The sequence below is a fragment of the Hyla sarda genome, chromosome 6 (assembly GCF_029499605.1).
Source record: "Hyla sarda isolate aHylSar1 chromosome 6, aHylSar1.hap1, whole genome shotgun sequence".
Classification (NCBI taxonomy): Eukaryota; Metazoa; Chordata; class Amphibia; order Anura; family Hylidae; genus Hyla; species Hyla sarda.
In genome coordinates this window covers 242786868-242812269 of record NC_079194.1, presented here as the reverse complement: position 1 = coordinate 242812269, position 25402 = coordinate 242786868, and the positions used below count along the sequence as shown (strand labels likewise).

At 41.7% G+C, this 25402-nt stretch overlaps 1 protein-coding gene across 8 annotated transcripts in view; it reads right to left on the bottom strand.

The window, feature by feature from the left end:
* BRSK2 (BR serine/threonine kinase 2) overlaps nucleotides 1-25402 on the bottom strand; it is a 215428-nt gene that overhangs the window by 94635 nt on the left and 95391 nt on the right. For all 8 annotated transcript variants that reach the window (XM_056526827.1, XM_056526826.1, XM_056526821.1 and 5 more), the window contains exons 3-4: nucleotides 2113-2198; nucleotides 470-610 (exon numbers count right to left, since the gene is read on the bottom strand). In XM_056526827.1, the coding sequence (XP_056382802.1) occupies nucleotides 470-610; nucleotides 2113-2198 (227 nt within the window). The remainder of the gene's footprint in view (nucleotides 1-469; nucleotides 611-2112; nucleotides 2199-25402) is intronic.

Sequence of the window (25402 nt, the reverse complement as noted above, 5' to 3'; positions counted from 1 at the left end):
GTCATCTTCCACACAGGTCCAGCGGATCCAGATCCACCGGAGTTCCTGTCTTCTGAAACATGAGTGTTACATTTTCTACTATAAAATAAAACAAGTCTGGAAATGTTATGCAATGTGAACTTAGCCTAAGTTCTCATACACACAAATCAAAATTTATCATTGATTTAAATGTGGAATCTGAGCCTATTCTGCATCCCAATTAGTATATTTTCTGCTTAAAAAAAACTCCTTCCAGTGATGCTGCACTTTCAGAAACTTTTGGGAGAGTTTCTGTATGGCTTTTTCCTATTTATATGAATGGGAGAATGAAAATCTCTTCCAAAATTCATGTGAATTTTGTATCAAAATCTGATTTTGATGGAGGCATAAAAAAAATCAAGCTGTGGATTTGGCCTCTTATTTTCAGCATGAAAATCTGCTGTGTGAACATGCCCTCCTGCAAGCTAGTCTCTTTTCTAAATCCACATACCAGATGGAGTGACTGTGACAGAAGTCCAGAGCTGAAATGATCTGACGGAAGAATTTTCGTGCTTCCTTTGGGGTGAGTCGTCCTTTCTTTACCAGGTAGTCAAAAAGTTCTCCACCAGAAACGTGCTCCAGAACCAAGTATCTGGAGAGAGGAGACAAAAGTTGATGTAAGTATAAGCTGCAGTCAAGAGAGACAAGCTAAGACGATGTTCACATCTGAGTTGGCATCTAAAGGAGCCTCCTTTGTAGAGTCCTTCCAAAACACTGCACAAAGAAAGTCAATGGGGTCCATTAGGTGCCAATGGTGTCTACCATGCAATGGATTCACAGACTCAGTTTTTTTGTTCTTATGTTCCAATGATGAAGCAGATATACCGAAACAACAATGCAGATGTGAACTTAGCCGTAGAATAAAAACAATCTTGTAAACCTACAAGCTAATATACAAAAATCGTCTGACTATTTAAAGGGGTACTCCGGTCGAAAACTTTTTTTTTTTTTTAATTTAATCAACTGGTGGCAGAAAGTTAAACAGATTTGTAAATTACTTCTATTAAATAATCTTAATCCTTCCAGTACTTATTAGCTGCTGAAAACTACAGAGGAAATTATTTTCTTTTTGGAACACAGAGCTCTCTGCTGAATCACGAGCGCAGTGCTCTCTGCTGACATCTCTGTCCATTTTAAGAACTGTCCAGAGTAGGAGAAAATCCCCATAGCAAACATATGCTGCTCTGGACAGTTCCTAAAATGGACAGAGATGTCAGCAGAGAGCACTGTGCTCGTGATGTCAGCAGAGAGCAATGTGTTGCAAAAAGAAAACCATTTCCTCTGTAGTATTCAGCAGCTAATAAGTACTGGAAGGATTAAGATTTTTTTAATAGTAGTAATTTACAAATCTGTTTAACTTTCTGGCACCAGTTGATTTAAAAAAAAAAAAAAAAGTTTTCCACCGGAGTACCCCTTTAATGATACATTTTGGAAAATGTAATCAGTGGACATCTATACTCTGTAACCCATTGCACTGATAAAGGGTCCACAAAACTCCCCCAAGTACCACAGTTTATCTGCAAGCTATCAGAGCTAGTTAGATACAGTAGCTATATCATTGATCAAGTTTCTGTAATGATTATGGAGAAAGACCAACATTACTCCAGCTTCTTCTGCTAGGGATCACACAGGTTGACATTTTACTTTTACAAACCTTTGTCTTCCCAAGATCAATAGCAACTTAAAGGGGCACTCCGCTGCTCAGTATTTGGAACAAAGCCGGGAGCTCGTGACGTCATAGCCCAGCCCCATCATGACGTAATACCCCGCCGCCTCAATGCAAGTCTATGGGAGGGGGCGTGACAACCGTCACGCCCCCTCCCATAGACTTGCATTGAGGGGGCAGGGCTATGAAGTCACGAGCTCCCAGCTCCAGCGTTCGGAACAGTACATTCCAAACACTGAGCAGCAGAGTACCCCTTTTATTGTCTGACAGAAACTTAAAGGGTTCGTACATAATTTAGGATTATATAATGTGGAAGAACTGAGGTAAAGGACCATATGGATTCTAGGTATCCATTGCATTGGAGAATATAGTGCAAGGTAAAGTATATAGGATAAGTTACATTGTGTACTTTTAGAGTGTATACTCACAGATATTTCTTGTTCTCATAGACATCATGCAGCTTTAATACATGCGGATGTTCAATAAGTTTGAGTATAGCTATCTCCCGCTCCACCTGTGATCAGAAATATTGGGTTAGGCAAAGTTGTATTCAGTGTAGTAAAAGGATCCATTAGGTATAGGTACAATCTGCCCCCGCCTCAAAATCATTGGTGGTCCTAATGGTAGGAGAAGAAGAGATTGTGAGAAATAACTTGCACGCGATTAAGCTTCTAAAAAAAAAAAATTGAGGAATGTTTTTGATTTTGCTCAAATGAATCTGAAAGAATCCTAAATAAGAGAATGTGATTACATACAACACTTTGCGCTTCTGTGCCGTGCATTTGCATGCGGTTATGCTTGTTTACTTGTATTTTCTTACAAGCAGCTTCTGTAAAGGATGATGAGCGGCTTCAAAGCTGAATATTTCCCATAAGGCCATGTTATGCCTGTCAGTTTTTAGATGTTTTTCTAAACTTTCAAGTGGATTGAAGTGTGTGGAAGAAAGTAGATATCATGGAGTTGGATAACATGGAAGAAAAAAAAAAAAAAGAAATCCTCAGTGAGTAGAAGATCCTAAGTAGTGCATAACTGGAAGCGGTTCGGTGTTTTTTGTAAGACTGTCCTGCAAACCAAACCAAAAGGAGGAGTGAATTATGCTAATTTAAAGGGGTTATCCACCATAAGGTGATTTTAGTACGTACCTGGCAGACAGTAATGGACATGCTTAGGAAGGATCTGCGCTTGTCTTACGGGCTAAATGGCTATGTTGTGAGATTACCATAACACTGTGGCTTGCTGTTTGTGAACTGGTATTTCCTTTTTTGCCTACAAATACCATCATTCCATTTTCCTCCCTCCCACACATCAGCCACCCCACCCATTGAAACATAAATGAGCTGCATCCATTCAAAAGACCTGTGGTTTTCAATCAGGGTGCCTACAGCTGTTGCATTAGTTTCAGATTGATCTCTCTCCCACCAAGCAATCACACCACCCATTGAAGCAGACAGGCTCCCTGACATCAGCTGACTAGTGATGTCAGGTCTCGGCCGCATTGCAAGCTGGGAAATATTTGAGACAACAGTCATTTCGTATGCTGTTAAAAATAAATATTGGGGTGAAAATCACAGAAGAATTGTGAGAAAACCGTCACACACAGGTACAGACACTATATTATGAACTACACTAACCTTACAGCCCCTGTAGCATAGTCAAATAAAAAAAAATCCTGGAATACCTCTTTAGTGTGTTTTGGAACTTAAAATGTCCTTCACTTTGAGATTCAAATGTTCTTAAATATCATTGTCCTCTTGCCACGGGATGATTTTTTAAATATACAAGGCGAAGGGAGAGAGCAGAAGCATGTATATAAGGTCTACCGGGGAGCAGTTCTCCTTAAGGGTGGTGAGATGGTCAACACTTGGGGCAGGTGCTCTGTCTGGTGTGTAAGTGTACAGTACAGTGAAAGGGAAAGAACTCAACATCCTATTACTGTCACAGATTTCTTTCCAGCCAAAACCTAAGTAAAGGTGATAAAAATCATTTGACAGGGCAGACAAGATCAAGATGTGGCAAACTTTTAGCTGAGAAAAGCAGAAACACCAACAATTCTGCTTTTTGTTCCACACCACAACCTGGAAGGGTAAGAACCCTTGTTTTGAGTACTTTTTTTTTGATGGTTTGGTCTGACTTTTTAGAACACTGACAATTGCCTTACTGCATATAAAGTTATAAGTGTTGACTAGACTTGTGGAAGTGTCCTTAAAACACATGCCCCTTTGTGTTTCAAGTGACCAGCGACACTTGCTGTGACAGCCAAACCAATGCGTGTTTCAGAGTTCTCTCTGGAGAGCTTTGGGACTGGGTCTCTGGTCTAGAAATGATATGGCGCCCAAGTTATTTAATAGCTATGTACTATGTTAGTTTTTAACAAACCATGAACCCTTATCCCCTGTTTACAGAATAAGTGTATGATCGGAGGGAAATCCCACTGCTGGGACCCCTCCAATCTCAGAAATGGGACTCCCAAATCTCTTGTCTGAAAGAAGTGGCAGTTAAAGGGGTACTCCGGTGAAAAACATTTTTTTTTTTAACTGGTTGCTGAAAGTTTAACAGATTTGTAAATTACTTCTATTTAAAAATCTTATTCCTTCCAGTACTTATCAGCTGCTGTTTGCTCCACAGGAAGTTATTTTCTTTTTAAATTTCTTTTCAATCTGATCATAGTGCTCTCTGCTGACACCTCTGTCTGTCTCAGGAACTGTGAAGAGCAGGAGCAAATTCCCATGGCAAACCTAGCCTGCTCTTGACAGTTCCTGACACAGACAGAGGTGTCAGCAGAGAGCACTGTGGTCAGACAGAAAATACATTTAAAAATAACTTCCTGCCTGTGGAGCATACAGCAGCTTATAAGTACTGGAAGGGTTAAGATTTTTAAATAGAAGTAATTTACAATTCTTTTTAACTTTCTGGCACCCGTTGATTTAAAAAAATATATATATTTCACCAGAGTACCCCTTTAAGTATGTACTCTGTTGCTCCATTCATTGTCTATGAGAGAGCCAAAGGAAGCGGAGCAGTATAATCGTCTATCTGTGGCACGCCCATAGACAATGAATAGCATGTCAGTGTGTGTATACAAGATCACCCAGGAGCTTTGGAAGCCCAGTCTCAGCATTGTGTGGGGGTTCCCAGCAGTCTGATACTTATCCCTGATCTTGTGAAAGGGATAAGTATTTTAGGTGTGGGTCTTTTTTGGTGAAAGTGTCCTTTTCTGGCAAGTTGCCCAAATTTTTGCAGTTTTATAGTGAATGCAAAGTGACGAACAACGTGATCCACATTATAATTCCAACAAAAATTGTCACCCAGTTTTGCCACACTAAAAGCGCCACTTCTGAGCTATTCCGGCTCAAAAGACTGGTGAAGGCTTCTCGCAGTCATGTTCAAGATTGATTTTTAAGCTCCAGAAACAAGATTATACCCATGTATCTGTAAACCCAGGAATGTCCATATCCTGGGGTCACATTGGATGGAGTCTCTGGGATAATCTCATGTCACATTCCCTTGCAGTGTGCGCAGAAAACAAGCCCTAGACGCCCCAACCTGATTAGCATCATTCTCAGCCTGGCCTCGGGAGGGGACTGTGCACAAGAAGGGAATGATTACTTCCAAATCTTTAATTATCCATTTTCTAATGTACAGACACATCAAAGGGAAGGGGTGGGAGGTGGGGAGAGAGCAGCCAAGGAAAGAAAAAAATATTCAACCAGAAATAAAGGGACTTAAAAAAATATCACTGAGAGAAACTGATGAAAAGGGGAGAACAGAAAGGTGGAATTAGGAAGATAGTGAACAAGCAGACTGCAGGAACCAGTAAAGACCAGAAACGAACAGAGAGAGGATACTGTAATAAACTACAATAATGTCGCACTCTACAAAAATTTCACATCTACCATTTTTTAAATCTATACATAGAGGGGGTCTCCACACTCTTGACCCCTCTTAGCCCAAAAAAGTTGCTGAAAAATAGCACCTACTGTAGCTGGCTGAATGCGACCAGGTATTACTATGTAGTGGTGGTCAATCAACGTATTATTTAGATTCAGTCAAAAAATATTAAAGTCCCTCATGTAATGCTTACAGGGGTCAAAGAAGGTCAGATGCCCTTTGGTAGAGGCCTCATTCTGTTTTAACTGTTCTTTAGGCCCCATTTACACATGGTAGTTTAATGTGGATTTTAGTGCCAAAATATTGTGAATTAGATTCCCTTATGTGAATAAGACATTTGCCCTCATTTACTAAGAGGGTAGTGTAGTTTTCTTTGCAGGTTTTTTTTTCTGACAGGTATTTTTCCATGTTACTTACAATATATTACTTTACTATAAATATGTAGTTTTTTTTTTTGAGATATGACCCTTTTCCCCAATGGCCATGCCCCTTTTTTCCCCCGACAGGTATTTTTCCACGGTTTTAATTATTGTATCTTGTATAAGGCGATTTTCCCCAGTTTTTCTTTTTTTCTTTTTCTTTTTCTTTCTTTACACATGCTTTGAGCTGTTGTTTGTATTTATTTTATTTTTTTTAATGTAGGGTTTTTTTTTTGTTGTAGACATGCCTATTTTTCCCTATGGCAGGGCTCCTTTTTGGGGGTTTCTAAGTAAAGTGGAGAGTTAGTAGGGTTTAAAAAAAAATAATCTGAAATTCTGGCGCACGACACAAAAGAAAAACTAAAAAAATCTACTTAGAAAGCCTTAATAAATGAGCCCCAATGTTTTTGTGTTTCCAGAGTATGCAGACATTGCTGGGAATTTTCTCGTTCTAAATGACCTAAAGGAGTACTCTGACCCAAGGGTGAAATTATTTGTCTACTAATATTTTTGGATGAGAGTTTGGAAATTTCTTTAAGAGATGTATGATTAAAACTTACATTTTAGAATAAGTTTTTTTTTTGCAGTGAGTCTTACAGTGAGTCTACATGGCAGGGTGGTATCGCTAACTTGAGGGTTAGTCTGGGTTTACCTGGTTGTGTTTATGTGGTACCAGAGAGTGAAAATTTATGGTACAGATGACCAGTTTTACATAGTTTCATAGTTCATAAGGTGGAAAAAGGACAAGAGTCCATCAAGTTCAATCTATAACCCTACTATGTTGATGTAAGTTTGGTAACCACCATCGGCTCCAGGAAAGGTACAATTTGCTTTTATACCCTAATAGCTATCCAAAGTTTGCAGCTCTTAACAGCAAATACAGCTGACAGATTCACCATTAAAGGGGTACTCTGGTGAAAACCTTTTTTCTTTTAAATCAACTGGTGGCAGAAAGTTAAACATATTTGTAAATTACTTCTATTAAAAAATCTTAATCCTTCCAGTACTTATTAGCTTCTGAATGCTACAGAGGAAATTCCTTTCTTTTTGAAACACTGATGACATCACGAACACAGTGCTCTCTGCTGACATCTCTGTCCATTTTAGCAACCGTGCATAGCAGATGTATGGTAAGGGCAGCCTGGTGGCTCAGTGGTTAGCAATGCTGCCTTGCAGTGCTGGGGACTTGGTTCAAATCCCACTAAGGACAACAATAAATAAAGCGTTATTATTATTATTATAATAATGTCAGCAGAGAGAACTGTGCTCGTGATGTCATCAGAGAGCATTCCAAAAAGAAAATAATTTCCTCTGTAGTATTCAGCAGCTAATAAGTACAGGAAGGATTAAGATTTTTTTTAATAGAAGTGATTTACAGATATGTTTAACTTTCTGCCACCAGTTGATTTAAAAAAAAAAAAAAGGTTTTCACCATAGTACCCCTTTAATTTACAAAATCTGCACCAAAACCTACACCAAAAATATGAATTTAGAAAGCTGAGCTACCACCCCAGTAGAAGCTGCACTAGAGGCCATACAGATTGCCACCCAGTGCCCGTGTACCAAAGACAAGGAGAAAATATCTCAAATATTTATAATCTGTGGTGATTCTTTCCAACTTGATATCTTATATATCTATTTTGCCATCATTGTGTCACTTCAATGGTAGTGCAGCAACCATGCCAAGAACAGTCGCATTTTCATTTATCACCTGTCCTGCTCTGACAGTCCAATCTATTCTTGTCCCCTTCCTCACAATAAAAATAATAGGCAGTAGCAAATTTCACATATATTGAGCTAGTGATTTAAGTAGTGTTACCACAGGTGGCGGCTCACCCCGAGTCAGGTGCCAATCAAACTTCACTCCCATTTGATTGCTGGTTCTATGTAGTGCAGGCAGAATGGGATATGCCAAGTGCAGACTTGTCTCTAATAACAGGCATGTGTACATGAGCTTTCATTGTATGGCTATCCGCATGATGCCTATTATGTATAAGATTATATGGTTTTATCACCAAGCTATTCTGGTACTCTCCTCACACTTGCTCCATACCAGGATTTCAATTCGGAAGTGGGTGTACAAATTTCTATTGAGGAACGGATTTCCTGTTACCACGGAAACAAAGGGTCTTGGCCAACCACGCATAAAATACGTTGCAAGGCATGCATTTTCCAATACATTGACTTAATACACCTGGATATTTGCTTTCCTTCATATAATTAAATATCAAACCTAAAAAGTCTATAAAGAACAGCCGTCCATCAAATGACATAAAGTAATATCTGGCCAGTACAGTCATACCAATACTGTATACAACTAATAGAATTATCAAAGTAATATGCTGCACCACATATTAAATACTTAAAATATTAAAGAGGTGGCCATCCCTTCCGGACTCTCCCCCGAAAGATGATTTTGGATGAGAACAGTTGGGCATGATGAATTTCAGCCTGATCCTTTTGTTCAAGGGGAGAAAAACCACCGCAACAGGAGCCTGACAGCTGATTGGCCAGGCAGAGCCTTTATGTGTATAGGGGGATATGAGAGATAACAAATGCTTGCATAAAAGCGTAAAGGTAATATTTGTATAGAGTGCACTAAAAGTCGCACAACTTTTAATACATTTGGAACATTTTACACAGTCTAACACTCAAATAAAACCTCCGCTTGCTGGGAGCACGTGTAGATCTGTAGCCATTTTCAGGCTTTTTTCTTAATAAATTTGTCTAAAACTATTGGAGGCAAAATGATGCTTTTTGACACAATTTGCACAAATTCAAGGCAGAGCTGTGTGAATTTGCCGTAGCCCATGATTTCACCTTTAGAACACAGATGGTGATTTACCGATGATTCAGATTTAGTGCTTATTTTCTGTTTTCTTATACAGATACCATCTTTTGCAACGTGCAGCTTCCTTTAGGCTCTTTATGCTAGAAGAATCTATGTGTGCGTGTGAATCATATGTCAACGTGATAAATGAGTAGTACCATCTCCCTCTAGAGGGTTGTCCTGTGCTGTACTAGTAACAATAAGGAGATATAGTAAAATGTATAGGAAAAGACTATTGGGAAATCTGAATAATGAGATTGTTCGCAGGGTCTTAGGGACCAAAATAGTATTCGGGACGCAAGTTCCGGCCTGACCACTGAAGACAGTTTGGCTCAACAGGCACACCTACAGGCTGATACTGTAATACGAAAGCAAAAATGTGACTCTAATACGTCCATGTATACGGTAGACCACACATAGTGGAATTTGTGCATACGTTGTATGTAGATGTGCAGCACCTGCACTGTATGAACTCTCTTATTACTTTTCTAACATTTACTGTATACTAGACAGTGCAGTTATAGGAAAGGGGTGTCACCGCACCCCAAAATGCTGGTCCTCATAAGAGTGGCCTCACATGTTTACCCAGATTTTTCAGTATCTCCCATTCACTTTAATAAAGACTAACTGTGCATGTGAAGAACTGGACAATGGATCAGTGGTTGGAGCTTCCCCCTTTATATTTTTTATTTGTCATAAATGTATTTTATGCCACTTCTGAGAAAATACTGTTGCTCTGAATGTAAGGCACTATGTATTCTTCAGTGGAGACATGTAGTGCAACATGATTTGATGGGAAAGACTCTTATATCACTCCATAAGAAACTGAAGGCTCAGAAAGGTACATTAGGGCCCCATAGATGTCTATAGGTGTTGTGTTAGGAGTTTAGCTGACACTAAGCCATGTGCATTTAAAGAACTCTGTTAAATCGTAAAGGGGTTATCCAGAATTAGAAAAAACAGCACCACACCTGCCCTGAGGTTGTGTGTGGTATTGCAGTTCAGTTTCATTATAGTGAATGGAACTAAGTTGTAATACTACAAACAACCTGAGGACAGGTGTGGTGTCGTTTTTAGAAGAACTTCACTCTGTTTTTCTACTACCGGTTAACCCCTTTAAGTGCAGCCACATTGCTTACAAGTTGCAAAGAAAATGAACAGACGAAGAAAGATTCCTATTTACATATTAAGTTAGTCCTGACGATATGATTTAATGCATTAATAGCGCCAACATAGTCCGTAGCACTGTTCATCACTGTCCCAATTTAATTTACATAGAAACACCCATGGGGACCAATGTCATAGGAAGCCTATTAACCTATGGTGAAATACTGATGCTGATATCGGCTTCAATCATTGATTTAGAAAAAACATTGATTGGAATCTGGGTGAAAAGTGATTTGAAATCTGATTTATTTCTCCATTAATTGTCTGTTCCATTGGGATTTGATGGTAAAACAGAATTGTGAAATGATCCTAGATTGTTACCTCAATAGCTTACCATACTGAAGCGCTTGTGACAAGCAGGAAACCTCTGCGCTGCGTGGTTATGGAAGTCAAAGAGTTAACCGCACGACACCTGCCTTTCACATCATTTGGTGCCATCTGCTCCCTACCCCAAAACCATTAAACTTGACTGCTCTATTGGACATCTGCTGCCTCGTCTCCATCCTCGGCTCACACAAAGCCAGCCTGTCACCTTCACCCTTTGTTTAACTGCTCAAGGCGTTTAACACTGCTTCTGTTCAGGAAAGGTAATACACAATCCGGGGCAATGTCGCCACGGTTCAGGGGCTCTTCTTACCAATTACTTACAAATATACAAGCTCCTACAGAAATAAATAAAATAGGAAGATATAAACCAGAGGTACATTGTATGTAGAAGATAAGAAAAACCATACCATAAATCAGATGTTATCACTAAAACCATTCTTTTTTTTCTGTATTTCTAGGCAAGGTAGATGACACCCAATATGTTCACTATTATAGCTCCCACAAGGGTTGTCATCCAACTTTCCTAGAATTCTTTAACCTGGCATGGCCTGATGCCCCACATGTTAATGTTTTCTGCTGTGGGCATACCATTTAAAAGGTATACCGGCATATACTGCAGCATATCTCCAGCCCCCCAATAGGCTTTAATAGATCAGAACAGATGTACTCTACTTGTGACTACGACTGGTATGCTTTACACAGGTATACATTTTTTTTACTTTGTAGGCTACAAAATCATATCGAAGGAGACTTATCAAGCTCCGTAGCTTTTTCTGTGTGTAAAAAAGTGGCACATACTTGCGCACGTGCGACTTTTCTATACATGCTGCGACTTTTTGATTATTCCAAAGCACATTTCTGAAATGTGCTCACATTGTAATTTTTTTTTTTTTTTTACTTTGCAGTGGTCATGTATTTATCAAATGTGATAGTCGCTATTTATGAAGAAAAAAAAAGTTGCATCTCCATTTAAAAGTTGCATATGTATTCCAGGTCCAACCTGGCTTACAGAAAGTGCATATGTCCGCAGAAAAGGAAATTAACACCCACTTTAACAACTGTTCTTGTTCTGCATCATGAATCAAAGCTACTACATTAATGTCAATTATAGAAAAAAATAATTATATAACTAATAACCATTAATTTTAAAGTTGAAAATCCAAACTGCACACCTTGTTCATTTTAGGACACGTACATGCTGGCGTACCCACTAAATTTTAAAATTAATTCTGTGTTAAAATAGAATAAGTCACAAAATAATTGTGTAAGAATTTTTACAGACTACGTAAATAACCCACATGTGGCACTAAAATGTTTCCTTGAAAAAAAAAAAAAAAGAAACATCCATAGTAATAAAGCTTTATGCACATTTTGGGGTGGGTAACATACCGAGCGTTTTTTTTTTTTTTTGTGGCTTCACTATTGTTTATGTGCCTGTTGGTGCTGCGCTGTCTTCCTTACTGATGTAAACTCCGGCCTCAGCGCAGCGACGCAAGACTCCGCCCCCCAATGTCACAAAATGTGGCCTCAAAATTAAACAAAAAAGCCTCCAGAGAACGGATATTCATGGTGTGGCATAGTATGTTTTTAATATTTTTTTATTTCTGAGGAGGGTGGATGGGTTGTTGCAGGATAGTTGGAGTGCAGCTATTTAGTGCCAGGCAGGCCAGTCAGGGTGTCACCCGATGCGGTATGCCCCCCATCCATATCACTCTCTAGCAACGCTACTGGTAATAAAGGGTAGATGAGGAACTTCGGCCATTAACATAAGGGAAAACTTTTCTGCTTTAAAAAATGCTTTTGTAAGTGGGTTTCCCGGGATTTGCTTACGTGCGATTTATTTATCAAGGTCGTGCGACTATTTGATAAATAGGTCGCATGTAAGCAAAAGTAAGTTAAAAAAAAATCGTCTTATAAAAGCCATACATTTGAAAAGAATGATAAATCTCCTTCATCGAGTCTATGCCAATGTGTATGCCTCAATACTTTTTTGATGTGGTATTCTGAGGTATACCCACAGCAGAGAGCATTAGGCCTGGACTATACTGAGAATGACAGCTGAGCACTTAATTTTAAAAAAGTCACCAAAATCTATACACCAAAAGAACAAGTGAAACAAATAAAACGTAAGAAAACTTAAGACTAGAACCGCAGTTGTAGGGATGTGGCTCCATCGCCCCGGGGACAGTCGCAGGTCGGGAGTTTGACTTGGGCGGTACACCTGTCAAACCGTAACGCAGGTGTCCTAAGGCGAGCTCATGGAGGACAGAAACCTCCCGTGGAGAATGACAGCTGCAGTTTATAAGACTGCACTTAAAGGGGTACTCTGCCGAAATACATCTTATCCCCCATCCAAAGGATAGGGGATAAGATGTCTGATCACGAGGGTCCCACTGCTGGGGACCCCCGAGATCTCTGGGCCGGCAGCAGCGGCGTCCAGAACAGGGAAGCTTGGAGCTTCCATGTTCATGACGTCAAGCTCCCTCCCTCCGTCACGTGTCCTCCTATAGACATGAATGGAGGGGGTGTGGTGGCTGTAGTCACCAGTCATCCGACATGGAGCTGAGCTTGCTCCGTGCACGGATGACTAGGGTGCCGCGTCAGAGATTGCGGGGGTCACCAGCGGCAGGATCATACATCTTATCCACTATCCTTTGGATAGGCGATAAGATGTTTTTCAGTGGAGTACCCCTTTAACTCAATGCATTGCTGAATTCATGAGAATAGGGGTCGGTCCCTTGTAGCCCAAGTGAATGGAGTGGGGGTGCACATGCTTGACCAATGCTCCATTCCCCTGCTGTGGGACTGCCAAAGGTATCTGGACTCTGTACTCCCCTTTCTTCGACAGTTCCATAGCGTGCTGCTGCTCCATACACCAGGGGGACACGTTTTCTCCACTCTCGTGATTGGTGGGAGTCCCAGTGGTCAGACCTCCACCGATTAGATACTTATCACCTATCCTACATATAGGCGATACGTTTTAATCTTGGGATAATGGCATTTTAACAGCAGATGACAAAAACATGTATTTACTGGTGATTATGAAAATAAATCATTGTTGGAAATCTATAAACTAACCTCTAACCTCAAGAACTACTAGAACTCAATGATGTTTCCCTGTAAGAATAAATTAACTTGTGGGTGAAATGCTGCAGATTGTATCTTAGATTTGGGACAAAAGTTAGAACGAGAAGGCACTCACCATTAATGTGATACTTCAGTGGCTATATTCCATCTCGCAGGGAGGGTTGGAGAGACTCTGAGTGCCCCTGCAACCCTCTCCGACCCTCCCTGCGAGATGTAATTTTAACCATTGAAGTACCACATTAATGGTGAGTGCCCACTCGTTCTAACTTTTGTCTTGATACATTGTATTTATCATTATTAGAGCGGAGCACCTCTATTGTGGTTTACATTGTTTCTAGCAACGGCAGCTGTGTAACTGAGCGCAATCTCAATAACGTCCGCTATACTAGTGCTCCTTGTGCTCTCAGCTGTTCTACATATGTATATAATTGTATCTTAGATTTGCATAGCTACATTTTATGGTGGGTGACAGTACAAAGCATATGGGTGAGATTTAAAAAAATCTTATTCTCATGCTGTGTGAACCCCATCAGCAGAATTGAGCTATGGTGCAGTACCGGAAACATATAGACATATGCACATTATAGAAACAGATTTCAAGGACTGTGGTGTTTCAGCCTCTTTGTTCTGCTGATCAGTGGGGGTCCCAGAAGTCAGCCCTCCACATGATATCTACGTACATTAATGAAATGCTCGTGTAGTCGTGTTATTCTCCATAGCAGCCTTCAAACCCACTAGGTGGTTCCAGTTCAGTGCAGCTTTTGACACTGCATCAAGTCTTGTCTGAACAAATTGTTTCTCCTTGAAAATTCTGCGTCCATGTGTCCATGTCATAGACGTACAGACCTTGCAAAATATATATTCCCTGGATTATTTTCAGCAGGGCATTAAGATCCCATGCTTCATTTCTTCTATGATCCAAGCATGTTTTCTATACCCTAGAGAAGTGAACCTCTGCAACTCACTAGGATCATTGGCAACTGCTAAACAGCTCCCCCCCCCCCCCCCCTGCAAACATCGCTTGCTGTTTCTATTGCATATTTTGACTTTCCTATCCACAAAAAACAACAACCATGAACCATCCGCAACAAATGGTGGCATTACACATACTGTACTTTTTTATTAAAAACATTTTTTTTTTACTTTATGTGTCACAAATCACTGTACAGTGGTCCCTCAAGTTACAATATTAATTGGTTCTGGGACGACCATTGTATGTTGAAACCATTGTATGTTGAGACCAGAACTCTATGGAAACCTGGTAATTGGTTCTAAAGGCACCAAAATGTCATCCAAAAATAAGAAAAAGTGATTATTAAAGAAAAATAAGTAGATAACTAATAAAGATATAGCAAGAGCGTACATATAAATGTAAGAAAGATCTGCTGGGAGCTGTAAATCACGGTCTATGTCAGTGTTTCCTAAGCAAGGAGCCTCCGGCTGTTGCAAAACTACAAATCCCAGCATGCCCGGACAGCCAAAGGCTGTCCGGGCATGCTGGGAGTTGTAGTTTTGCAACAGCTGGGGGCACCCTGCTTGGGAAACACTGGTCTATGTAGAGGACAGGAGCTTCTTCGGGATCCTGTACAGTACATGCAATGTCCTAAAAAAGTAACATGGAGCCGCCCTCACCTGGTGTCCAAAGGAGCAGGTAATCCTGGTACAGGTAAAGAATATCTCCCTATACTGTAGGGGGCGCTACCAGACACCAGTCAGTGCATACGCTTCAGTAATACAGGGGTTTTACCAGTGAATGCCCATTCTAATTGGTCACTTCTTCCAGCCATTGACACGTTTCACAGATCTGGACTGTCCGTACACTGTATGTTGAGTCTGGTTTCAACTTACGATGGTCCAGAAAAGACCATTGTATGTTGAAACTATTGTATGTTGAGGCCATTGTAAGTTGAGGGATCACTGTACTACAAGCCAAGCTTTTTAGTTTAGAGTGTTTTCTGCACTTTTGGTGCAATTTTTTGGGTCAACGGCATTTTTGGCGTTTTTATTTTTGTTTTTCTTTTCTCAGGCATTTTGCTATAGTCTTCTTTGGCCCATGTTCACATGGTAAAATTTCTGAGCGAAATCCAGTGAAATGGAGTCCCATTGCACAACGTGAATGCAGAATTTCCGCGGCAGAAACATTTTGTGTTCCTGGCAGACAATCAACAAATATTCCGCCGTGTGAACACAGCCTTATGGCGACATTAATATAAAAAACCCCAAACAACTGAGGATCATTTATCAAGGCATAAATGTTTTCTGACTTACAACAGTTTGGCATAACAAAAACTTGTCATTTCTGCATTTTTACATCACAGTCACCACTTTTTAAAAAGTAGAAGGGGCACGGCCCAACACATTTACTATAAGTGTGTGGTGCAGGCACAGTCAAAGAAGCTCCATATGTATTAAGAAGCCTGTGTTTCTTAGGCTATGTTCTCATGTGGGAATGTCCACGGAAATTTTCCATGTGAACATAACCTTAGGGTACGAACACTACGATCACATTAAGATTCTGCTCCCATTAATAGTATCTGTCGGCATCCTGCCTGAAAACCAGATGCCGACATATACTGTTAACGAGAGCAGCGGACCTCATTCGCTTCTAGGGCTGAAAGTAGTCATCTAGAGGGAAATTTATCAAAACATGTCCAGAGGAAAAGTTCACCAGTTGCCCATAGCAACCAATCAGATCGCTTCTTTCATTTTTAACAAGGCCTCAGCAAAATGAAAGCAGCGATCTGATTGGTTGCTATGGGAAACTGGTAAATTTTCCTTTGCACAGGTTTTGATAAATCTTCCCCCTAGTGACTACTTTCGGGACTTATCTGCCATTTCAAAAGTGCAACAGCCCCCCCATTATGAGTCAGCTTAAAATAGCGCATATGTCCTGAACAGACTCACTAGGGGGGGACTCCATTCGGCCATAAAAGGGAAGGGGGTCCGCTGCTCTCGTTAATAGTATATGTCAACATCCCTTTATTGCGGGATGCCAATGGATACTATTAACGGGGGGGGGGGTTGAAACATAGTGTGTTCGTACCTTTAAAGGGGTATTCCCATCTCAGCTTGTTATCCCTTATCCATATAGGGCAGTGTTTCCTAACCAGGGTGCCTCCAGCTGCTGCAAAAATGCAACTCCCAGCATGCCCAGACAGGTGGGGGGTTCCGCTTGCATGAGGAACAGTAATGTAGAGGGGGAGGGGGGAGTGTGGGCATAAGGCACAGTCATTGAGGGCAAGAGGGTGTAAGCTTGGGGAACTGTAATGGTTGAAAGGGGGAGTTAACTTGGGGAACTGTAATGGTTGAAAGGGGGAGTTAACTTGGGGAACTGTAAGGCAGGGAAGGAATGTGCAGGATGAGGAACAGTAATGAAGGGGGGGGGTGAGGGCATGAGGAACAGCAATGGAGGGGAGGCATGAGGAACAGCAATGGAGGGGAGGGGGGTGTGAAGGCATGAGGAACAGTAATGGAGAGGGGTGGAGGCAGGCATGAGGTGCAGTAATGTGTATACATTTTGAGAACACAGTGTGTGGCAGTATTATATTCAAAAGGTACAGTGTGTGGCAGTATTATATTCTGAGAGCACAGTGTGTGGTAGTATTATATTCAGAGGGCACAGTGTGTGGTAGTATTATATTCAGAGAGTGCAGTGTGTCGTTGTATTATATTCAGAGGTACAGTGTGTGGTAGTATTATATTCAGAGAGCACAGTATGTGGTAGCATTATATTCAGAGAGTGCAGTGTGTGGTTTTATTATATTAAGAGGGTACAGTGTGTGGTAGTATTATATTCAGAGAGTACAGTGTGTGGTAGTATTATATTCAGAGAGCACAGGATATGGTAGTATTACATTCAGAGAGTACAGTATGTGGTAGTATTATATTCAGAGAGCACAGTATGTGGTAGCATTATATTCAGAGAGTACAGTATGTGGTAGTATTATATTCAGAGGGCACAGTGTGTGGTAGTATTATATTCAGAGAGTAAAATATGTGGTAATATTATATTAAGAGGGCACAGTGTGTGGTAGTATTATTTTCAGAGGGTACAGTGTGTGGCAGTATTATATTCAAAGGGTAGATTGTGTGGTAGTATTATATTCAGAGTGCAGTGTGTAGTAGTATTATATTCAGAGGGCACAGTGTGTGGTAGTATTATATTCAGAGGGCACAGTGTGTGGTAGTATTATATTCAGAGAGTGCAGTGTGTGGTAGCATTATATTCAGAGAGTGCAGTGTGTGGTTGTATTATATTAAGAGGGTACAGTGTGTGGTAGTATTATATTCAGAGAGTACAGTGTGTGGTAGTATTATATTCAGAGAGTACAGGATGTGGTAGTATTATATTCAGAGAGTACAGTATGTGGTAGTATTATATTCAGAGAGCACAGTATGTGGTAGCATTATATTCAGAGGGCACAGTGTGTGGTAGTATTATATTCAGAGAGTACAATATGTGGTAATATTATATTAAGAGGGCACAGTGTGTGGTAGTATTATTTTCAGAGGGTACAGTGTGTGGCAGTATTATATTCAAAGGGTACATTGTGTGGTAGTATTATATTCAGAGAGTGCAGTGTGTAGTAGTATTATATTCAGAGGGCACAGTGTGTGGTAGCATTCTATTCAAAGAGTACAGTATGTGGTAGTATTATATTCAGAGGGTCCAGTGTGTGGCAGCATTATATTCTAAGGGTACAGTGTGTGGCCGTATTATATTCAGAGAGTGCAGTGTGTGGTAGTATTATATTCAGAGGGTACAGTGTGTGGCAGTATTATATTCAGAAAGCACAGTGTGAAAGTATTATATTCAGAGGGCGCAGTGTGTGGTAGTATTATATTCAGAGTGCACTGTGTGTGGCAGTATTTTCTTAAGAGGGTGCAGTGTGTGACAGTATTATATTCAGAGGGTACAGTGTGTGGTAGTATTATAATCAGAGGGTGCTTTGTGGCAGGATTATATTCAGAGGGTGCAGTGTGTGGTAGTATTATATTCAGATGGCACAGTGTGTTGAAGTATTATATTCAGAGGGTACAGCATGTGGCAGAATTATATTCAGAGGATTCAGTGTGTGGCAGTGACACTATTATATTTAGGGGACACAGGGTGTTGTAGTGTAATCAGAGTGTACAGTGTGTGGCAGTATTATGTTCAGGGGGTACAGTGTGTGGCAGTATTATATTCAGAGGGTGCAGTGTGTAGCAGTATTATATTCAGAGGGTACAGTGTGTAGCAGTATTATATTCAGAGGATGCAGTGTGTGGCATTATTATATTTAGGTGCAGTTTCTAGCAGAATTATATTAATTATGATTTTCATATAGAGGATCAGCATCCGCCAACAAAGTGATGAGCCAATGCTGTCTGGGCATCAAGTTCTACACAGAGAAGATTTAGCTGAATCAAGTTCTGGTGGTATGTAACAGCTGAATTAGATAAGGAAAAACTATAGAGAAGACGTCACCTGTAGTCACTGATATCATTGTGTATTTTCCTCACTATAGAGAAGACGTAGCCTGTAGTCACTGATATCATTGTGTATTTTCCTCACTATAGAGAAGACGTTGCCTGTAGTCACTGATATCATTGTGTATTCTCCTCACTATGTCCCATCAGAGCTGGAGTCACTTGTAAGTTCTACAGTAATGATGGGTGAAACAACAACTCCCAGCCTAACCTCACCATTACTTAGGTCATACAGGGAGGTGTAGTTTCACATGTTAAAAACTACTTTAGCACCATCCGCTTACCTGCCAATTGGTATATTTGATTATTGCACTGTAAATAATTTTCCCTAACACCATTAGTGTTGAGAGGCATAGGCCATATTTGAATTCGCGAATATTCGCGAATATATAGGTGAATATTCGTCATATATTCGCGAACATTCGCATATTCGTAATATTCCCATTTTATTTTCGCAGATGCGAAAATTATGCGTATGCGAAAATTAACATATGCGAAAAAACGTATATATGCGAAAATTAGCATATAAAAATTTTTCGCATATGCGAAAATTCGCACACCAGTCTCACACAGTTGTATTAGAGCCTTCTTTACACCACACAAGCTGGAAGCAGAGAGGGATGATCACTGTTATGTGTACTGTGAAAAAAAAAAAACAAATATTCGTAATTACGAATATCTAATGCTATATTCGTGAATATTTGCGAATTCGCGAATATGCGATACTCGCGAATAAAATTTGCATTGCAAATATTCGCGAGCAACACTAAACACCATGGGTGTCCGTTACAACAGGCAAAAAAAAATTATTTTGGGGCAGGGGGTATGGGGTTACATCACTTTCTACTGCACCAGGTGACACCAACCTTAGCAATGTCACCGGGACTCACCCTGAGTTCAATGGACCGAGCATAGTCTAATAGAGACTACATTCAGTCCATGTTTTTGAGTCCTGTACAGAAAAACTTTACATTCAGGGAATGGACCTAACATAGGTATTATGAGGTAACTATGAGATTATGTTCAGCTAATTGAACTCAATGGGGGACATGTATCATTATTTGTGTATGGTAGAAGCAGTTTACCCCTTTTGCCAAATTCTAAATTATGTGCAGAAGCGCTAAATTTATCAATCAAGTGCAATGAGTTTCATAAATTGCAGGCAAATATAGTAATCTCCTCAATCAACTCTTTGAAAAATAGAATTGATGATTTAGATCAGGAGGAAATGCTCAGAATGTACGCAAAAAAAAGACGCAAATAAACAGCTTGTGCAAAATTTTGTGCAACAATTTACACACAAAAACGGTGTAAATTCTTTGATACATGTCCCCCAATGGGTCCACCATGAGAATACCATGGCATATGTTGTCATATCTTTTTTGTCAATATGTTGACATATATACACTAAACGTGATGCCTAAAAAATTTTTGAAAACATTTAAGGCAAAAATAAAAATTAGAACCTGATATAACGGAGCCATACTTTTTTCATAAGTTAAAGTGTTTGGTTGTTTAGAACCTGATATAACGGAGCCATACTTTTTTCATAAGTTAAAGTGTTTGGTTGTTTAGAACCTGATATAACGGAGCCATACTTTTTTCATAAGTTAAAGTGTCTGGTTGTTAAGATTAAAGAAATAAAATAAATACAAATGACAATTTTACAGAATGTAAAATGTGGTGTTAATATAGATGTTTGGAGTTTTTGCTGCTTGTTCTGAGGATAGTCATGGATCCAGTAAAGAATATTGAACAGCTTAGCATACACACATTATTAAGCCTATGACATGTACTGTTGCTCTGTTTTGGTAACACAACATATGATCTTTGACGCCATGAAGTCCGACTAGGTAGTGTCTGAGCTCCCATCTGTTCTTACCATGGGAGCCATTAGACAGCAGTGTCAGTGCATTCATGTTAATGCCAAGGAGAATTATTGTCAGCTGAGCCCCGCACTGCATCCCGAGAACATCTCCATCATCTGCCGACTGCTACCAATCACTGCTCTAGGGCCCATACAAACAAAGGGAGTTTATTCATCTAATGTGCCTGATATATACCCGTATAGCGACTATTCACGTCAGATAAAAATGTAATTAATCATGTTTGGACATCAGCAGTCCAGAGACAGACAACTCTGCATACAAGCTCCTGATCACAGGACAGGTCAGGAAAGATGGATGCGTGATGATACCAGCTTCAAGGGGGAAAATAACAACACGTTTATAAAAATCCATTTCATTAATTGTCTGGTATCTTAGAAAAGCTAGCAGTCTTCTCCTATACTGCATATGTGGGCAGAATGGCTATACATTAAAGCCTCTATAACCCCTTAAGGACTGAGGGGTTTTCGATTTTCGATCATAACTACATGCACAGAAATTTTTACGTTTAAAATTGTCATCTTCTGACCCCTATAACTTTTTTATTTTTCTGCGTATGGGGCGGTATGAGGGCAAATTTTTTGCGCCGTGATCTGACGTTTTTAGCAGTATTGATCGGAATTTTTGATCGCTTTTTATTCATTTTTTCATGATATAAAAAGCGACCAAAAATACGTTATTTTGGACTTTGGAATTTTTTGGCGCGTACGCCATTGACCGTGCGGTTTAATTAATGATATATTTTTATAGTTCGGACATTTACGCAGGCGGGGATACCACATATGTTTATTTTTATTTACACAGTTTTTTTTATGGGAAAAGGGGGGTGATTTGAACTTTTATTAGGGAAGGGGTTAAATGACCTTTGTTAACTTTTTTTTTTCCACTTTTTTTTTGCAGTGCTATAGCTCCCATAGGGAGCTATAGCACTGCACACACTGATCTCCTATGCTGATCCCTGCAGAGCCATAGCTCTGCACGGATCAGCGAGATAGGGGCTCAATTGCTCAAGCCTGTAGCTCAGGCTTGGAGCAATCAAACCCCAATCGGACGCCGCGGACACAGGTAAGGAGACCTCCGCCTGCGTCCCAGCTGATTTTATCGCGATGTCCCGATCAGCCCAACTGAGCTGCCGGGAAGCGTTTACTTTAGTTTTCAGACGCGGCGGTCAAATTTGATCGCCGCGTCTGAAGGGTTAACAGCGCGCGGCACAATGATCGGTGCCGCACACTGTTAGCCCAGGGTCCCGGCTATGATTAGCAGCTGGGACCAACCCGGTGTGATGCGGGGTCACGGCGTGACCCCGTTTTTAACACCGGGAGCGGGCTCAGGATGTACAAGTACATCCTAAGTCCTTAAAGGGTTAAGGGTCTATTCACACGTGCAGTATTTCAAGCTGTGTTCAGTCATTCAGTTTACATTGAAATCTGCGGCAGAAAATCCTGCGCATCAAATCTGTGCAGAATACTGTACGTGTGAATAGACCTTAAGAGGTCTCAGAAGACCACCTTTTATGCGACAGATTTTCAGTCCACCATATCTTATGCGTAGTGCTTTTTTTTTTTTTTTGAGAAAGCAACCCCCATAGAAGTTGCCCTGTATATCCAAACTGCTGCCCTCCACCAGATGTTGCTGTTGGCTGTCCGGTGATGCTGCGAGTTGTACTTTTGCAACATTTTCTGGAGGGCAGCAGCTTGCAGACCACTGCCTTAAATGAGCACTGTCATTTTCAAAAACTTTTTATATAGTGTAGTTAATAGCATTATATGTATAGTTGTATACATTTCTTAACAAATGTGTATATTTTGGGTGGAAAAAATGCTGTCCTGTTCTATTGACTGTGTGCAGAGACAAAATACAAGTGTGGGAGGGACAAGGAGGGCTCTGTCAACTAAGGACATGCAGGGCTCTGTGCAGGCTCCTGGTCTGTCAATCAGCCTGATGTGTGAGCCGGGGTTATGTCACAGAGCCTCAGTGGACAGAGCCCTGCTTGTCCTCAGTGCACACAGTCCTGCTTGTCCTCAGTGTACAGAGCCCTGCTTGTCCTCAGTGTACAGAGCCCTGCTTGTCCTCAGTGTACAGAGCCCTGCTTGTCCTCAGTGTACAGAGCCCTGCTTGTCCTCAGTGTACAGAGCCCTGCTTGTCCTCGGTGTACAGAGCCCTGCTTGTCCTCGGTGTACAGAGCCCTGCTTGTCCTCGGTATACAGAGCCCTGCTTGTCCTCACTGTAAAGAGTCCTGCTTGTCCTCAGTGCACAGAGCCCTGCTTGTCCTCACTTCACAGAGCCCTGCTTGTCCTCACTTCACAGAGCCCTGCTTGTCCTCACTTCAGAGCCCTGCTTGTCCTCACTGCACAGAGCCCTGCTTGTCCTCACTGCACAGAGCCCTGCTTATCCTCAGTGCACAGAGCCCTGCTTGTCCTCAGTGCACAGAGCCCTGCTTGTCCTCAGTGTACAGAGCCCTTCTTGTCCTCAGTGTACAAAGCCCTGCATGTCCTCACTGCACAGAGCCCTGCTTGTCCTCAGTGCACAGAGCCCTGCTTGTCCTCAGTGCACAGAGCCCTGCTTGTCCTCAGTGCACAGAGCCCTGCTTGTCCTCAGTGCACAGAGCCCTGCTTGTCCTCAGTGCACAGAGCCCTGCTTGTCCTCAGTGTACAAATCCCTGCATGTCCTCACTGCACAGAGCCCTGCTTGTCCTCAGTGCACAGAGCCCTGCTTGTCCTCAGTGTACAGAGCCCTGCTTGTCCTCAGTGCACAGAGCCCTGCTTGTCCTCAGTGCACAGATCCCTGCTTGTCCTCAGTGCACAGAGCCCTGCTTGTCCTGAGTGTACAGAGCCCTGCTTGGCCTCAGTGCACAGAGCCCTGCTTGGCCTCAGTGCACAGAGCCCTGCTTATCCTCAGTGCACAGAGCCCTGCTTGTCCTCAGTGTACAGAGCACTGCTTGTCCTCACTGCACAGAGCCCTGCTTGTCCTCAGTGTACAAAGCCCTGCATGTCCTCACTGCACAGAGCCCTGCTTGTCCTCAGTGTACAGAGCCCTGCTTGTCCTCACTGTAAAGAGCCCTGCTTGCCCTCACTATAAAGAGCCCTGCTTGTCCTCAGTGCACAGAGCCCTGCTTGTCCTCAGTGTACAAAGCCCTGCTTGTCCTCACTTCACAGAGCCCTGCTTATCCTCAGTGCACAGAGCCCTGCTTGTCCTCAGTGCACAGAGCCCTGCTTGTCCTCAGTGCACAGAGCCCTGCTTGTCCTCAGTGCACAGAGCCCTGCTTGTCCTCAGTGTACAGAGCCCTGCTTGTCCTCAGTGTACAGAGCCCTGCTTGTCCTCACTGTAAAGAGCCCTGATTGCCCTCACTGTAAAGAGCCCTGCTTGTGCTCAGTGCACAGAGCCCTGCTTGTCCTCACTTCACAGAGCCCTGCTTGTCCTCACTTCAGAGCCCTGCTTGTCCTCACTGCACAGAGCCCTGCTTATCCTCAGTGCACAGAGCCCTGCTTGTCCTCAGAGTACAGAGCCCTGCTTGTCCTCAGTGCACAGAGCCCTGCTTGTCTTCAGTGCACAGAGCCCTGCTTAGCCTCAGTGCACAGAGCCCTGCTTATCCTCAGTGCACAGAGCCCTGCTTTTCCTCAGTGTACAGAGCATTGCTTGTCCTCACTGCAAAGAGCCCTGCTTATCCTCAGAGTACAGAGCCCTGCTTGTCCTCAGTGCACAGAGCCCTGCTTAGCCTCACTGCAAAGAGCCCTGCTTGTCCTCCGTGCACAGAGCCCTGCTTGTACTCACTTCACAGAGCCCTGCTTGTCCTCACTTCAGAGCCCTGCTTGTCCTCACTGCACAGAGCCCTGCTTATCCTCAGTGCACAGAGCCCTGCTTGTCCTCAGAGTACAGAGCCCTGCTTGTCCTCAGTGCACAGAGCCCTGCTTAGCCTCAGTGCACAGAGCCCTGCTTATCCTCAGTGCACAGAGCCCTGCTTGTTCTCAGTGTACAGAGCATTGCTTGTCCTCACTGCAAAGAGCCCTGCTTGTCCTCAGTGTACAGAGCCCTGCTTTTCCTCAGTGCATAGAGACCTGCTTGGCCTCAGTGTAAAGAGCCCTGCTTGTCCTCAGTGTAAAGAGCCCTGCTTGTCCTCAGTGTACAGAGCCCTGCTTGTCCTCAGTGTAAAGAGCCCTGCTTGTCCTCAGTGCACAGAGCCCTGCTTATCCTCAGTGTACAGAGCCCTGCTTATCCTCAGTGTACAGAGCCCTGCTTGTCCTCAGTGTACAGAGCCCCGCTTGTCCACCCACAATTCCTGTATTTGGACTTCTCACAGAGATTCACAGGCAATAGCTGCAGGGACATCATTTTTTCACCCCCCCCCCCCCCCCCCAAAATACACATTTTTAACCAATGTATTTTACAAATATAAATATAATGTTATTATCTATGTAAGTGTATAAGGAATATTTTTCAAAGAAAAAAAATAGAAATCTGTAATGTGGAAGTATGAATAAGCCATTAAAGCTGGCCCATAGTTGCAGTTGAAAAACCGTATACAAAGAGGTGTTACTCATGATACTAATGATTCACTCCATGAAAAAGCATTGGTCTGGAGGGTAATATTGTGTCATTGCATTGGTCTATATGTATTTTGCATGTTGTGTTGTTGCCATTGGTTTTC